The 17741-nt window shown below is 37.4% G+C and overlaps 1 protein-coding gene across 1 annotated transcript; it reads left to right on the top strand.

The window, feature by feature from the left end:
- The first annotated feature begins 8971 nt into the window (after positions 1–8971).
- On the top strand, positions 8972–13624 carry LOC108199757 (triose phosphate/phosphate translocator, chloroplastic). The gene is made up of 12 exons (XM_017367719.2): positions 8972–9460; positions 9581–9652; positions 9989–10054; positions 10340–10418; positions 11115–11235; positions 11352–11447; positions 12124–12236; positions 12322–12399; positions 12490–12606; positions 12736–12835; positions 12934–13034; positions 13349–13624. The coding sequence occupies exons 1-12, from the start codon at positions 9219–9221 to the stop codon at positions 13364–13366; spliced, it is 1203 nt and encodes a 400-aa protein (XP_017223208.1). The 5' UTR covers positions 8972–9218; the 3' UTR covers positions 13367–13624.
- Positions 13625–17741: the final 4117 nt, after the last annotated feature.

The following is a 17741-nucleotide window of genomic DNA, read 5'->3' as shown; positions in this document are numbered from 1 at the left end:
GGGCGCGCCCTCCTCCAACACCATGACCAATTTTGGCCATAACAGGGTGGACGGAGGGTCGGTCGCGTCCTTCCATCAACATTCTCAAGTAAGGCGTCCCTTCTTGTGACTCGGAGGGCGCGTCTTCTTCACAAAACATCGGCGGATTAGTCACACCACGGAGGGCTGCGTCCTTCTGTTCAGATTGGTGTCTTCAAGAGTCGGTCGCGTCCTCCTTTTATAAGCAGGAGAGCGCGTCCCGATACCTCATATAGGACTCTTAGCCTAATTCATGTCTTTCTTAGTTAAACTAAGGGGCTGGTATTGTATCAGGATTTTTAATGACTTTTATTGACTTTTAAAATCTTGGTGTATTCAATTAAGACTTTTAAATACTCCTTAAAAGTAAAGAGGTATTGTATCAGGATTTTTAAAAAGTCTTTCAAAGTTTGAGGTATTGAATTACAACTTTTAAAGAGTTATTAAAAGTCAGTTGTTATTCAATATATCAATGACTTCGATGGAAAAATATAATTGATAGACTTTTAATGACTTTCTATAGAAAATTGCATATATTTTTTCAGAAAATTGTCAGGCCATTCTTGAAAAGATTTGACATGACTTTTTCTTCCCTCAATTAACCGGTCGCTCCAACCTAGGGTTCAACCTCTGCGAAAAGTCTCCCCAATTCATCCTCTGTGAAAAAGGTTCCTTTTCTTCTCTATTATGATTCTCTATTATCATTATGTGTTTTTAGATATATATAGATCTACTTGCTTCAGCTAATAATAATATGTATATGTTACTTGTTTTTTATTTTTTCTACATATACACATATATGTATCAATATGCACAGAAAAATGGGCGATGCATGTCAAGAGAACGACAATCCGAAAGGAAAAACTGCTGGGTATAAGACTTGGACAATTGAGGAAAGTAATGAGTTATTGAATCTCATGGTTGATGCCGCAAAACGTGGTTGGCGAGATAGTAATGGTTTATTCACGAAGGTTACCGTGGAGAAAAAGATTCTTCCTGTTCTGAATGAAAAGCTTGGTTGTCAAAGAACTCATCTCCAATATGTTAGTCGTTTGAAGTGGTTTAAAGCTAGATACACCAACTATTCAAAATTGATGCTGTTTAATTCTGGATTTGGATGAGATCCTATAACAAAAAAATTTACTGCTCCAGATGAAGTTTGGGAGGAGTATTTTAAGGTTATTTATTTATTTATTAATTTATTAAAAATTGAGTTTTCGAAAGTGTTCAGGATCCTCATTTAAAACACCATGAATATATTCATATCCTCTTGAATTGACAGGTCGCCTAGTTAGTGAATGTGGGATGCTTTGATTAGACAAGGTTACCGTGTGCTTATTGAGCACACGAAGCACTTCTCCATGTACTGTCAACGAAGTTTTTAAAATTTCCTGTCGTTGTTCTTTCCTTTCTTCCTCTTCAGCCATCTCTTTTTCTTCCTCTTCTTGGTTTTCCATATCCATATTTATGTTCATTTTAATAAGTAACTTTGGTGAGGGTAGCTGATCTTCTACAAATTAATAAAGCTAGATCAAAAAACACAAAGTGAAATAAAAAACACATAAGATATTATAGTAATGGAAGGGCTGCAAAACAGAGAGAGATTATGTAAACATAGCATGATAACAATAGTGGTTACTGATATAGCTCTTATAGCTCTGCATCATTATTAAATATGAAGAGTGAAAAACACATAATTCTCGAACCCTAAAATCCGTAAATTTATGGTATCAAAAGTGAATACAAAAATCTGATACAAGGTCACAATTAACATTTATGTTTATAAATATGATTTAGTAAACAGTATTACAATATCATTGTATATATAATACAGCAATAATACCTTGTACTCGATTTTGTAGTCGCCAGATTTGTGAACATACACCCAACTTGGGTATAGCAGAAGATCGAGAGGGTATAGCAGAAGATCGAGAGGGTTTCAGATAGGCTATTTATGATTTTTAAAAAAAGTCTATTAAAGTATTTCAAAGTCATGAATTTGTAAAAAAAAGTCTGTTAAAGTTTTTAAAAGTCATTGTCTCGGGAGTCATGAATTGTTTTTGGAATCTTTAAGAAGTCAACGAGAGTCATTAAAAGTCTATAAAATCCATCAAAGTCATCCTCCCAAAATTTGTCATTAAAAGTCATGATACAATACCAGCCCCTAAGTACATACCCGGCCCAACAAGGACCTAGCTAAATTTGGCTATAACAAGTACTCCCCAAATTTTCTTGATATTGGAGATATCAGGGGAATTTTTACTCCGTACAACACATCCTCTTCCGAGAGCGCGTCCGCGCATAGAGGCGCGACATAAGCCACTTCTATTCCTCGACATTTCAAGGTGCAGGCTGTGCACAGGCCTTGCAAGTATATAATGTCGAGGCCTTTGATCATTATAGCGAAGTTGCCAAGAATGAGGCTGGCGCATCTTTATGATGTGTTCATAAATAATGAGCAATCTTTATGTAGATAAAAGAAAACAGGGGGCGCGGCCTATCAGTCATTGACAGTGGCGCAGCTTCGCTTATTCCTTCCAAAGGACACCTTTAACCACAACATTCGCGCCAATGAACTTCAACAAAAGGAGGGCGCGCCTTCGCGGTGCGAAGGTTTGTGGCTGTTTTCAGCCTTAGTGTGTCCATGGTACCTAGGAATAGTAATATAAGGCGCGACTTACAGAATGGCGCCGCCTTGTTATAACATGACCCCTTTTTATCTTTTTTAAAGAATCGCCTAAGCAGAGGGCGCGGCCGATGGCGCTGCCTTACTCGCAATATTTCTTTTCTTCCAAGGACTGTATAAGCAGAGGGCGCAGCCTTACTTGTAAGGCTCTTTTGATCTTTTCCAAGGATTAAGTAGAGGGTGCGGCCTTTGGCGCAGCCTTACTTTTTCACGCGTGAATCACTTGCTTAAGAAATTCAAAATGACCACTCCCCAGTCCATACATCATCCCATATGGGACATCACGAATCTTATCGTGGTTTATATAACTCCGGTGCATCGCACGGGTCCCAGAGCTTATGGCTCAATGGGGAATCAATAGTATAAAGTGTTATCCAGAGCATATCATGAATATGTAAGATCCAGTGCGTATCATGGATACGCAAGTATAATGTCCAGAGCGTATCATGGATGCGCTAATACAGTATCCAGAGCGTATCATGGATATGTAAATATCATGGATATGTAAATAATCATAACATCCAGAGTAGATCTTGGATGACATCCAGAGCGTATCATTGATGGTTAAAATTCATAGTACCCAGAGCTGGTCATGGATAATTAGGTAGCCTTTGAAAGGCCTTATGTGTATCATGATCAGACACCTTGCAAGTATCATGCTACGTTCCCGTAGAACGGAGGGCGCGCTCTCATCAAGATGGACAGCTCCTTTAGCATGTTGGACTTGACCTGCACTCAATCACGTATACAACTTAATAGTGACGGTCAGTGTTTCCTCATGACGTGCCCTGTTAGGGGAAGGCGCGTCCTCCGAAAAATATAGACCCTGGAAACATGACTTTGAAACTTGGGGCGTGTCCAATTAGGAGAAGGCACGTCTTTGAAGCATCTCCCTTCTCAACATTTTTTAATTGAGGGCGCGCCCTCATGCGCTCCTCAAGTGATGAGTACTTCCGGGAGGGCGCGCCCTAGGGAGGGACGTGACCTCTTCAGGACTATTGAGCTCCTTCCTGCATATGTTTGTCTTCACAAAAAACCATATGGAGCAATTAATGCGTCAGACATACCTGAGGGCGCGCCCTGTCAGAGGGAGGCGCGCAATTTGCTCTCTGATAGAATACTGGTTGGATATGGCGTACCCCTTTATGAGGGCGCGCCTTGTTAGAGGAAGGTGCGAGTATTCCTCACGGCGAAGAGGTGTATTCCTCATACAGGTGACACCATATTACCTATGAATTTACACATGCAGTAGTCTTAGGGAACCAAATACCGAGGGGGTTTTGTATTTACCTGAAGGCGCCCGGTCAGAGGAAGGCGCGCACCCTTACGACTTTTCGAGCTAGGTTCCATCTGAATAGCTCGCCCCCAGTAACTTTCCCTAGAGGCGCGTCCTGGCAAGGGAAGGCGCGACTTCTTCGAAAATGTTAAAGGGTGCATCCCTCATGGTGGTGGTCGAACACCACGTTACTTGTAGTCTTTTATGTGCCATACTTCTAGAGAATGCAGTAACAAGGAGGTTTAGAGTAGAGCTTACCTGGAGGCTCGCCCTGTTAGGGGGAGGCGCGCCCTTTGCAACTTTTCAAGCTTCGCTCCATTTGAATAACTCCCCGCTCGTAACTTTTCCTTTCATATCATCATCTGCGGTCAGACCTTCAACACGTGCCTCTCGCGAACCTCGAATCATTTGCTTTGGGGAGGGTACGCCCCTTCAGAAAACCTTTGAGGCTTCCAAGGAGGCGATCTCCTTCCCGTAAAGGCTCAAACCACAAAAGACTTGTTAGTAATAACATGCGAAAGCGTTGTGAGAATCTTACCTGAAGGTATGCCCTATCAGGGGGAGGCGCACCTTCTTCGGCGATGTCAGGGAATGCATTCCTCACGGTGGTAGTCGGACACCAAATCTCTTGGAGGTGTACCCTGTCAGAGGGAGGTGTACTTCGTCTGGGGGAGGCGTACCCTCTTCGAACGCGTCAGGTCTCCGAAAATCGCATCCTTCGACGACTCCCCGGTCCAGAAAACCCTGCTCGCAAATTAGGTTACCTCCTAGAATTTCGTTGATGATCGTCCTCCTTCAAACTCCTGATGGAGATATCATCCTTTTCTGGAGAATTAGATGAAGGCCTCCTCTTCTCTTGTGCTCTAGCCATCGCCCTGCCGGAAAACGCTCCTCCTCTATGTGCGAATCTCCGTCGTGTGACATCTCTTCCTCCTAAGATGAAGATCTTGAATAGCCCCTCCTTCTAGCGCCAATTTGTTGATAGAGGAATTTGGTAATCAACAAAGATGAGGTTCATGGCCGGAATCAAGATCCACGACGGTGGTTTTGGCTGCCGGAGTGCGGTGGTTGTGTGTTTAAGGGGGTGGCTGAGATTAGGGTTTTGAGTTGGTCTCACGTGCTCTCAACTCATGATCCCCTAATGTGCCTACGTACCCCTATATTTATAGGGGATCAAGCCGTACGTAGTTCTATTTAACCAAGACTCCTAGTTTGATCAGGACTAGGCCTCTTGGGGATAAGACCAACCCTAAGGTGGTGACTTATCTCTTAGACGTCCAACGCCTTCAGAGTCCTACTCCAGTTAGAATTAAGCCTTGAGGCCAACTACCTCAGACTCTTAGTCCAAGTACATCACGGATACGGCATCATCTCCACTACGAGAGATGACACTAACCGCTACTTTTCGTAGCATGGAGGAGACGTCTGGTAAAGCTGTGACCAGTTCCTTGAGGTGTAGGGCGCGCCCTTCCCCCTTAGTGAAGGATCTCACTAAGAGGTAAGGCAAATAAGGAGCCAAGTTACACGATCGTCTCAGTCCCCCAATGAGGGTTAACTCACCAGAATATAGGACCCAGACATATGATCGGCCTTCATGTCACCCCTGAGGGCCTTCTACAACCGTGATCACCACAAGCCCCCGCACGAGGACAACCCGGCAGATAGCAAGATTGGGGATTATAGATCACACCCGGTCGTAACCCGGGAACTACTAGATGAGCCTGATAACTTCCAGATGAGCCTGGCACTAGTCTTCATATCCCCCGGAAGGGTGGTCTTCGTATCCCTCGGAAGGGTCGTCACTGAGACTCACTCATCCTCACACACAATGCGTTCACATGTGGGCGCGACCCCTGAGGGCGCGCCCTTTGTCTTCGCTGTCTTGTCCTATTAGTTGTCTCAACAACAGGTCAGACTCGTCCTCTAATATCCGAAGGCCGCGCCTACGGGATCGTCCCGCTAAGGGCGCGCCCTTGGTCTTCATCTCATGGTCAATTTTTTACAAGGGTTGCGCCCCTCGGTCACCACCGAAGAGGGCGCGCCCTCCTCCAACACCATGACCAATTTTGGCCATAACAGGGTGGACGGAGGGTCGGTCGCGTCCTTCCATCAACATTCTCAAGTAAGGCGTCCCTTCTTGTGACTCGGAGGGCGCGTCTTCTTCACAAAACATCGGCGGATTAGTCACGCCACGGAGGGCTGCGTCCTTCCGTTCAGATTGGTGTCTTCAAGAGTCGGTCGCGTCCTCCTTTTATAAGCAGGAGAGCGCGTCCCGATACCTCATATAGGACTCTTAGCCTAATTCATGTCTTTCTTAGTTAAACTAAGTACATACCCGGCCCAACAAGGACCTAGCCAAATTTGGCTATAACAGAAATAAATTTACAAGGCTATTAAAACCAGCATACAAATCCCATTTCTCCTTTAGTGGTAGCAGCCTACACATGCCTCACGAGAAGCGGTTACCTTTGTGTTTGTGGGTTTTGCTGGGCCTTTAGTTGCAAAATTATGATGACATTCCTTCTTGTTGAGCAAATTTTCAGTTGAAAAAAGACCTCTCACAATCTTATTCTTATTTTTCTCAAACAAACCCGTGCCGACGCAATGGTGAAAATATATTACGAACTTGTACGAAGAGATGATATCATGCATTACTAAGTTTAGAAATTAGAAATTATTAGTCGGTGTCTAAATTCATTTGCTTATGGAAAATGTTAATTATCCTAAAATTTGTTCTCAATATTTTTCCTCAATTCTATGTGGCAATGTGTGATTGGCTACACGCATACTAATAAATAACGGGACTCCCTTTATGCACTAAATTATCCAACTAAAATCCGCCACATGTCTGCCACGTCATTTGCGAAAAGAATTTGGGGACAAATTTTGAGGTCCCTAGTATTACTCTTTGTTTATGGTCAAAATAAAATGAGTCATTATTATTCTAGGTTTAATTCCTAGAATCCAGAATTTAATCAAAATGAAACTAATAAATGTAAAAAAAAAAAAAAAAAAAAGGTGCAAATCAGCAGTATTTTGGTAAATTTACATGTGTAAAGCTTAATAGACCACGCATATTATGTTTTGGGGAAAACGTTCTCGAATTTACCTTTACCTTTCGGAATGGAAACAGGATTAGATCCACAGGTATTCATAGACTTTGATGAAATTTTAACTGAAATTTAAACTGATTATGTTCTTTTCAAAAATTATATTCCATCAAATTAAACAATTTGATCTGAAATCCAGTCTGGGACATGCTTATAGTAATATTATATATTCAGCGAAAAAAATAATATAGTACAATTTAACCATAAATTTTTGATATTCATTTTGCTACCAGGTGTGGAGGGACACGGAGTACTTGCTCCCAGAAACTTGTGATTGGTTTAATGATTTTATAATTTTTATTATATAAATTTTAACAAATGTAGCTTTTGCTCCCATGATTTAGTCGGGATCTTTTTTAGAAGTGGTAAGAGTTCGAGATCGACTCCCCGTGCTAAATTTTATTTTTTTGACTCCAAATCTTGTGCTGGTGTCTCAGCAGCCATGGAAGGCTGTTTTAATAGTTTGTGTAATTTTTTTTATCATAAACTTATATATTTAGCTCATTATTTTATTTAAAATAATTCTTCATTAATTGAAAATTTTGTTTTTAAAGAGCATTTTTTTTGTTTGTAATTTTTTGCTTCCACTTACTAAATTTTCTAGATCCAGCTCTGTATGTTACAGTACCACCTAGCAAAAAATTATCTCGTACTAAAATTTTTCATACCCGACATTTTTCCACTCAACCTGTACTATGATCATTAGTACATTCTGTACCCGCTCTCTTTTTATCCGGTATGATCAAAATTATTTAACGTAGGATCACAATATAAAGCTAAACTGGGCATAGAGAACACCCTATTGATTGTAATAGTGCCGAAGAGGATAAACAAAATATCCGGATAGATATCCGGCCAATCAGTTAAAAGCATTATAAAGTGCGTATATACGTTGTCAACTTAATGATAATCGTTTTCATTTGATTTACGTCCTTTTTTCGTCAAGGAATGAAGTTGTATTATACATGTTCATGCCATGACTATTGACTACCGCCCCAAATGACAGTGAGTGTGTGTGTAATAAGATGAAGAAAAAGAGATAGATGCAGTAATACTTGATACAGCATACTTTTACAATTGGCATTACAAGGATGGATTATGGAGGGATATGTGATATATGGTGGATTGGACAAGACCAGTCCTTGCCCGATAGCCTCTCATTTCTCTGGATAAGATTATTATCCCCTTGTCCAACCCACTCTCTCCCCTGTATTTCATGACATTCTGTGCCAGACATACTCGTTACACTAGCATTTTCAAAATAAATATAATATAATTTTTTTTAATTTAAATAAATATTTTATTATAAAAATAAGTTAAGAGCCGGCTCTTAAAATAGAGGAGGACGAATATGTTTTCTATAGTTTTAAGAGCTACCGAAAGTTTAACTTTTTTTCTTATTCTTTATTTTTGGATTTAAGAACCTATTTATAGGAGTTTTTTGGAGATTTTCTTACAAATTCGACAATTAAATTGATGAATTTCCCTAGCATATATTAAAAAGGATTGTGTTTTTAAAACAATAGAAAACGTAATATGTTAATTGATATGAAAAATAAATAAATAAATTGTGATAACCGGAATTTGATATTTTTTATTTTATTTTTGCTAAATACCGGAATTTGATATTGATATTTGAGGTATCACGCATTTCATTCTCACATATTTCTCTTGTTAATAAGAAATATAGTTTTTTTTTTAATTATAAGTCAATTAAGGAATACAGATTTTTTATTCTTATAATGCACTCACCTTAACCGCGGTAATATTTGAATTCGACATTCCGATTTTAAGAGTTTTCATGATCATAAATCGAACACCTTAACCGCGATGAAGACGACATCTTAGTATAAATTAATCTAAATCACAATCTACATGATCTATACTTACAACTCACACCTGATCTAAACTAAACTGGCAATATATGTTGAAAAATATATCAATGTGTACTCTTTTAGCTTCTGTTCCATTTCCACCACACACACAACTAGATTTCCCTACAATAATATACCCTTCTCCGGCTCATGATAGCCTTCCCAGCGCACGTTAATTCAACTACACACTCTCCCTCTACACACAATAAAATAATATACTCTCTCACACCACTCTCTCTCTAAACCTACACACAATGGAGTCACGAGTTCTCTCTGGTTCAGCCACAATCTCTGGGCTCCCACGGCTCAGGCCTCAAGCAAGTAGACTCAACGCCACCGTCACCTTCGCCGCCGCGACGCCGAACACGGCGGTGAGTGCCGGCGGGAACCTGTTATGGGGGAGGCAGCTTCGTCCGGCTGTGCTGCTTGAAACTTCTCCCGCAAGAAATCTCAAGTCAGTGCTTGCTAGCGCTGCTTCGTCTAGTGATTCCAGCGGGTGAGGTTGGTTTGCTTGGTTTGAATGAGCCCCGGGCCCGGACTGGCTCGAGTCCGGGCCCGGGGCTCGGAATGTATTTGTTTTTGTTTTGGCTGACCAGGATTTTGGTGACGTGTGCAGGGAGGCTATGGCTCCGGTTGGGTTCTTCCAGAAGTATCCTGCACTTGTCACTGGCTTCTTTTTCTTCATGTGGTGAGTTTCTGTCGGAATTCGATAATTTTGTCCTAATATTACTCCCTTGGTTCCTCTAAGTAGTATATATCGGGGACGAGAGAGCGCTTTAACCGTAAAATATAGTTCAGTAACTTATTTAAGAGTTTTTCTCTCAATAAAAACTAAATGATATTCGTTATTAAAGTATTGCATTAGCCATGTTTTGTGAATAAGATTAAGTATGATAGGGTAACATTGAAGCAAAACTAATAGTAGTTCTTAAGTTTTACAGCACAATGTTTATCGAGATTTGTGTGATTCGTTAAATTTTGAATATAAATGTTTAACTGGTGGTGGTTATTTTAATTTGTGCAGGTATTTTCTCAATGTGATCTTCAACATACTGAACAAGAAGATCTACAATTACTTTCCTTATCCTTAGTACGTATTTCAATGCACTTGTCTAGCTAACACGTTTTCTGCGTTTAAGTATACACTACACTATACCACGGGAGCTGTTTGGAACTTTGGATCATGAGATTTCCGTTCAATAACGAAGATAACAATGAAACTAATTATAAATCAATATCAAAATTTTATTCGCTTTTAATAATCAGCTTCAAATATCATGATTTAAACGTCCGAAAGTGCTGGATAGAAATTTTGGTGTTTGTATGAGGCGTAGATGAGGAAATGTGGTAATGGAAATTCTTGTTTTCTGGGCAGCTTTGTGTCTGTTATTCATCTGGCTGTTGGTGTGGTGTACTGTTTGGGGAGCTGGACTGTGGGTCTACCTAAGAGGGCTGTAAGTGCATTATTTCAACTTTATGGTCTTCAACTTCTACGTGGGCTGTCAGAAATTGTTAACTTGTGGAAATATATATCGCTGCAGTAAAAATTCCTTGGCAAACTAACTTGCATTGTTAAATTTATCGTGTCATATTTCTTGCTGAAATTTAATAAAAATTGTGATCCTGATAGAAACTGAATGTATTTAGCCCACTTCTTAATATCTACATAATGCACATTATCTTTTAAAGGCTGTTAAAAAGGACTTGATGCCATAAAGAATGTAGTATTATCCCAAGGTGTTTTCAATGTCATTTAGCATAATATGATATGATGCTAAGGCAAATTTTAAGTTATTTTCACTTTCGAAGAATCACAATGATGTGTACCAAGAAATTGGAGTTGATGGAAAATTTAGAGAGCGGGTTGGGTTAGGTAACCAACTCCCCAAAAACCTTGAGGTTTTAAGCGGGGACCTTAATTGGATCATTATTTAACAGGATTATATCTTGAATAATCAGAAACCCAAGTTGTAAGATATTCATAACCCATATTAGTTATCCAAAGATATGGGTCGTTTCCTATATGGAATGTTGACTACATGATTCTGCCATTTATAAAGTTTGAAGTATGCAAATGTATGATATGATGATATTTGCAGACTTGTAATGTACTGACATGTAAGTTTTTTGTTGCTGGTGAATTCTTTTAGCCTATTGATGCAGACCTCCTGAAGTTGCTTATCCCAGTTGCCGTATGCCATGCTTTAGGTCATGTGACCAGCAACATTTCATTTGCAGCAGTTGCTGTGTCGTTTACTCATACAATCAAAGGTAAGTGAATTTATGTAACACATGGAGCTGATATGCTTTTCCCAATAAGGAATAGCTATGCATTCCTACACAACATCTGTTCAAATTTAATATGATCATTATATTTTCTGAATCAGCTCTGGAGCCTTTCTTTAATGCTGCTGCTTCTCAGTTCATACTTGGACAGTCAATTCCCATAACTCTTTGGTTATCACTGGCTCCTGTGGTACTTGGTATGCCCCCCGCCCCTTTTGCTTTTTTTGGCTCGAAAAACTTCTTAGGAAAGAATGAACTTCAACTATGCTCTGTGTTGATCTAGTCGTTACTTTTAATTTATTTTATTTCTTCTACCTATTAACTGTATCGTTTAAGTAATGGAAAAGCCCAACTTACAACTGGTCCACTAATTAAGCATCACATATGGTAATTACAAACTAGAAAGTCAAGCCTGAAACTAGACAGTCCAGCCCGGGATTAGGCAAAAGGTCATTAATATATATTCTTGTTTTTGGCTGAATGCCATTTCATGTAGTGGAGAGCTAAATGAAAAAGTTGTGTATTTTTCTAAAATTTAAAATTGCTCGTGCTAAATCTTTAATCAAGTTCGTCACTGAGAAAACACAAGAAGAATCAAATCCATATAATTTTCTCTTTTTGCTCTTTGTTTCGTCGAAAACTAGTTTAAAAAATAAAAAAGAAAAGGTGCAAATAACATACAATGACCATTATAATCAACAGCACAAAAGGATATATAAAAGTAAACAAGGCCACCCAATATAATTATCCAAAAACAAGTGTCATGTTAGAAGCTACACAACCAAAGAAGTAGTGTTATTTTGGGCCTGAATAAATATGAGCTATCAGAGAGCTACAATATTGCTACATGATTTTACTCTGCACTGAATGCAGGTGTGTCGATGGCATCACTGACGGAACTGTCCTTTAATTGGTTGGGCTTCATCAGTGCTATGATTTCGAACATTTCCTTCACTTACAGGAGCATATACTCAAAGAAAGCCATGGTTATTTTCAAAATAAAGCTTATAGATTCTTTATGTGTAGATGATTTGAAGCCATTTTTTCTCATGGCTGCTGTTTCTATTGCAGACTGACATGGACAGTACTAACTTGTACGCCTACATTTCCATCATCGCGCTCATTGTCTGTATACCACCGGCCCTTATTGTAAGCAAAGTTTTCTTGGAGAATTGAGAATGATAGTCAATAGTCATTCCTATTCTACAAATTTCTGATTCTAGATATTTGGTTGTCTAGATCGAAGGCCCTGTACTTCTTAAGACTGGTTTTTCAGATGCTATTGCTAAAGTAGGCCTTACAAAATTCGTCACAGATCTATTTTGGGTGGGAATGTTTTACCATCTCTACAATCAGGTATTATGATTTGCCTCCCTTCATACTGATTTATGCTCCCTCTGTTCCTGACAGTTAACTGTTCTCGGACACAATAGCAACATAGATTATTATGCCATGCTCACAAATTTCTCTTTATCTGTTTCACAGTTGGCAACCAACACCCTCGAAAGGGTGGCACCCCTTACACATGCAGTTGGCAATGTGTTGAAACGTGTGTTTGTTATTGGCTTCTCAATTGTGGTGTTCGGTAATGTCTATTTCTTTTTCTTGCAACTTCGTGTTTTTCGTTTCATTTTTCCCAAAACTATATCACATTCACAACTAACAATGCATCAATCTCCACAGGTAACAAGATTTCGACACAAACAGCAATTGGAACAGCCATAGCAATTGCTGGAGTGGCAATGTACTCATTCATTAAGGCCGGGATCGAAGAAAAGAAACGAGTAAGTTAGACTCAGCTTAGTTTTAAAATTCTAAATCAAATTAGTTACTCTAACATCAGTTTATTAGGATTTGATCACCTAAATAAATCAAACAAATTCAAGTGTTCAGTTTTAACACCCTTTGGTGCTTTTTGGTTGTCACTTATCTAATTGGTCGGAACTGTCCAACGTGATACATGTCCAAGTGTCAACTTCGTACAATATTACAAGAACTTTGCATGTTTCAAGTCCTGAACAAGGTGTTCGCGCTTAGAGTCAAATGTTGGACTGTTAAAGTGAATATCATATAATTCAACTTTTTTCATTTTTTGCAGCAAGCGAAAGCAGCTTAAGAAGCGTGAAGAATTCTTGACATTCATCAAAGTGACGTTGTAGATTTACATGTGTTTTCCTTCCAGAGAAAGAGATGATAAATTGCTATTGTTGTGAAATTTTCTTTATATTTGTTTCATTGCGTGTCAGAGTACGTACAAAGGATTGCTGATCAACATGCAATCACTTCACTTTGACCAAAATAATGTATCATTCTGTCTGCTGTAATATAACAAAAAGATTTCATGCTTTTAAATAGGTAAGAATAATCCTACACCCGTCCGGGCGTCCCCATATGCAGTCATACTCCTATGTTTGCTCTAGTATATATATATATATTTTTAGAAAAGAAGTGTTATCCTTTGTTAATATAGGAATTTGGTAATCAACAATTACTGCGAGAACAAAAGTGTATCGCGGTGGTGGTTTGACAGAAATTTGTCGGGTTATGATGATTAAATGTGTTTAAAATGACCGAAATTAAAAGGATATTTGGTTGGTCTCTCGCTCTCAACTCTGGGTATCCTTTTAATTTGCCTACATATAATATATTTATAAGGATCAAGTCAGACGTAGTTCTAAAAATTTGGGAAACCTAACTCAAATAGAAATAGGCCTCCTTGAGATAAGTCCACAACCAATGGCTTATTTACTAGTCTTCTAAGGTCTTCGAGAGTCTTTCGTCAAGACGGTTTCAAATTCTCAGAAGGAGAGTCCTACTCCGCTAAGAACTAGTCATGATACCTAACTCCTAATCCAAGTGCATCATGGATTTGACATTACTGTCGGAGGTGATACTAACCGCTACTTTTCATATCATGAAAGGAGTCGTTTGATATAGCAGTGACCATATTTAATGTGTAAGGACGAGCCCCTACCCCCATGTGAGGATAATCAACAACATTTCTTACATTGGTTAGACTGATCAATGCTAGTTGACGAAGAAGGTATGAAGTTCGATTTCAGTGTTTGTAGTTTGTTAATTAGACCAGTGCACTAAAGGTCAACACGTACGAAGTTGTTCGTCGTATTTGTCAATCAAACAAATTGATCAATTCAATCAACGTCAACATTTGTTCTAAGAAATATTGGAGTCATATAAATATTCAATTTTTTAGAGTCAAAGGATACAAATAAAGTCAAGACGAATTATGGCACCAAATGAATTGAATTGCACATATACAAGTGATATTTGGTGCAAGGTGATTAACAAAGAAAACATTCTAAATGTTAAGTACTCACGTGTATATGTACCGGAGCAAAGTGTTGGAGTTTAACCAAGTTGTTCTCACCTTGCTCATATACAAGGATGGGCATATATGGTGTGGCGCCAAGTGAGCAGGAATTTAATAAATTGGCAAAGGTTATTCTTTGTGCTTAAATAGTGATAACCTATCACTCTATAAGCGTCAGGTGTAAGGATACATGGAAAAAATGTAAGTTATTAGATATTGCGGCATACAAGGAACCAATGCTACAACATGTGGCCCCAGGAAATTGACCAAGTAAAAAAAATGTTGCGGCTGTTGTTCTTCATAGAGGCGCAAAGTACCCCATCCCTTCACATAAAGGCGCAAGGTGTGTTACTATACATAACATTAGTGCCAAGTGAAAATCTCTGATTTAATTCTAAATCTAAGAAAAATGACGCCAGGTTACCATACATATACACACATACAACGGCTTGGAGTAAGGTGCCTAATCATGGTTAGTAGAGAAGCCTATTTATAGAGTTAATTATTTTCATTTAAAAATAACAACACACAGGTATTTTCTTGCTCAGTAGTTCTGTATCATTTGTGCACACTACCTACTAAGGATGTCAAATTTTATGGATGCGACAGATACCCAATCCGTATCGACCTGATTGTATCTTATCGAACTCGATTTTAGATTCGGGTTTGGGTTTAGTATCTTCTTTAAACCCAAACATATTCGGACAGGGTTTGGATGCAGGCCATATTATTTCGAGCCCGACCCAAAAATCCGAAACCCATTTTAAACCCAATTCGAAACCCGAGCTTCTTAGTATGTTATATTATATATTTATATATAATTATTCACTATGCATATTAATTAACTACTTCATGTTATGTACTAAACTAAATTATACATATTATATTATCAATTACTAGTTGGTAACAATAAAGTTTATTCAGTGAATATGACGAGTTATAATCTAAATAATGTAATTATAAATTTTATAATTATTGTCACACAAAGAAACCTGTAGTTTTATCATTTCGTTATTTCATACTATCATATTCAATTTCATAAAAATATTTAATTTTAATCGATAGACATGTATATATATACGAGTAATAGGATTGAGAACGAACTAAAACATGGTTGATTGATTCAACTTATAACTCAATCTGTAAGTTCAAAATTTATAAGTTATTTCCTTGATTTGTAAATATTTATAATGTACTTTGTTTTATTTTTACTAAATATTTCTTATTTTTTTCATGAAAATTTTTGGGATTTTGTGAACCCCAACCTAATTAAAAATGGATAGGTTTTGGTTCAGATTTAATATTTCAGATTTTTTAAGGTCTGACTTTGGTAAATAAAATCAAATTCGGGTTTGGATTTATCCAAACCCATTTCGATCGACATGTTTGCCATCCCTACTACATTCACTCACACACTCTTAACAGAGTGAGATAAATTATTTGAAGCAAGAGAGAGTAATTTTTTGTAGTGACATTGTCATTGTAGCTAATTTATAAGTTGGATTTATAGTATACTCAAGTTTTATATATAAAACGATAAATTTCTTGAACTTGTGGACTCAGATTTCGAAGACGGAGATAATTTAATATTTTGTAAAATAAATTGAAAATCTGGTAGTGTCGTAACCCCCCTCCCCGCCCCCGCAACAACACTTCGGGACTGACATTTGATATATGTAACTGAGCAAATTCAGATACATTGAAATGTTCAGGTTCGAGAGAAGGCGAAATATAGGGATATGTAGCTCATTCATTTTGATTGATTACTCAAGAGAAGGCGAAAGTACTAAAATACTTGAGAAAAACACATTTTTTACTATCCAGGAGGACTGTGGACTCATCTACGACAACCCAGTCCTTTGAAAATTTGACAAACTCGGTCAAAACGTGTTCAACAGAACAACCCCTATATTAAGGAATCTCAGTTATGAGTCTTTTCGGATAGCTGATAATTATCATGTTTTGTGACATATTTTATGGAAGAGTGTCAAATTCCTTCACAACATTATACATCGTGTAATATAATATAAAAATGGGTCATGTTCCTCTTCGAACCCTTAGAACTTTTAGCTTATTTTTAGTATTCATTAGGGTTCTGCAGTAGAACGCAAAAAAAATCGTGTATATGTACTATATTTTGAAATTATTTTTGAACACACACAACGATGCAAAACACATGTATTTAGATTTAGATCTAGATCTAAATCCTGAAAATCTATTTAAAATTTAGGGTTTTGCAGCGGAACCTCAGTAGTTCTAAAGTTCAGTTTTAAAAATTGATTTTCTCTTGACCCCGACCATATATATATAATTATATTATACTGTAATCATTATTGTACGAATAGTATTGATATATATATATATATATATATATGTATGTATGTATATATATATTTCATAATATATATTATTATAAATAATTTTTATATATTATAGAAATATCGTCTAAAATTTCCGGTGTAACATAATGGTACGATATAACTATTAATTTTATTTGAACTAAAACTATATTATATATAACTACGTGATCACGTGTTGAATTATCATCTTTGTGTCGAATATAAAATAAAAGAGAAATTTTATTATTTTCGCTACAATCACTTCTTCATTTTATCTGTCAAAAATGAGAAAAATTATGTCCCACCTTTCACTTTGAATATATAATATTTTCACATGTCATGAAATTATACTTTTAATATTTTCACATCAAATTATACTAAGCATAATAAAGAAAAAATAAATTATATAAATTTAATCATATCTTCATTATATGTGATATTAATAATAATCCATGTATAGAAGCAATTTTTTTTAATTTCCACACATTTTCTCTATATTTTCACACAAATTATATTAAAAGAAATAAAAAACCTATTCATTAACGAGATACATAACTCACAATCCCAAAAGAAATTACGAACCACACCTTTTTTGTTGTTGCGAGATTTGGAATATTTTGGGGTAAATTCACGGCAAAAACTGAAGGGTGACATAATAATACCTTTTGCAGTAGGATTATGTTCTTTCACACGCACACGCATGGTTGATTTATTCCATCTCGAATGAATCCCCGTCTCCGATTTCATAGTGAATATACAACTTCGAAAATCAAAGAACATTAAAAATACTTGTTGAAATTAAAAAACGCAATGAAAGAAGA

The sequence above is a fragment of the Daucus carota genome, chromosome 8 (genome assembly GCF_001625215.2).
Source record: "Daucus carota subsp. sativus chromosome 8, DH1 v3.0, whole genome shotgun sequence".
NCBI classification, from domain to species: Eukaryota; Viridiplantae; Streptophyta; class Magnoliopsida; order Apiales; family Apiaceae; genus Daucus; species Daucus carota.
The sequence above is the reverse complement of the archived record's forward strand: the minus strand, read 5'-3'. Positions and strand labels throughout refer to the sequence as shown.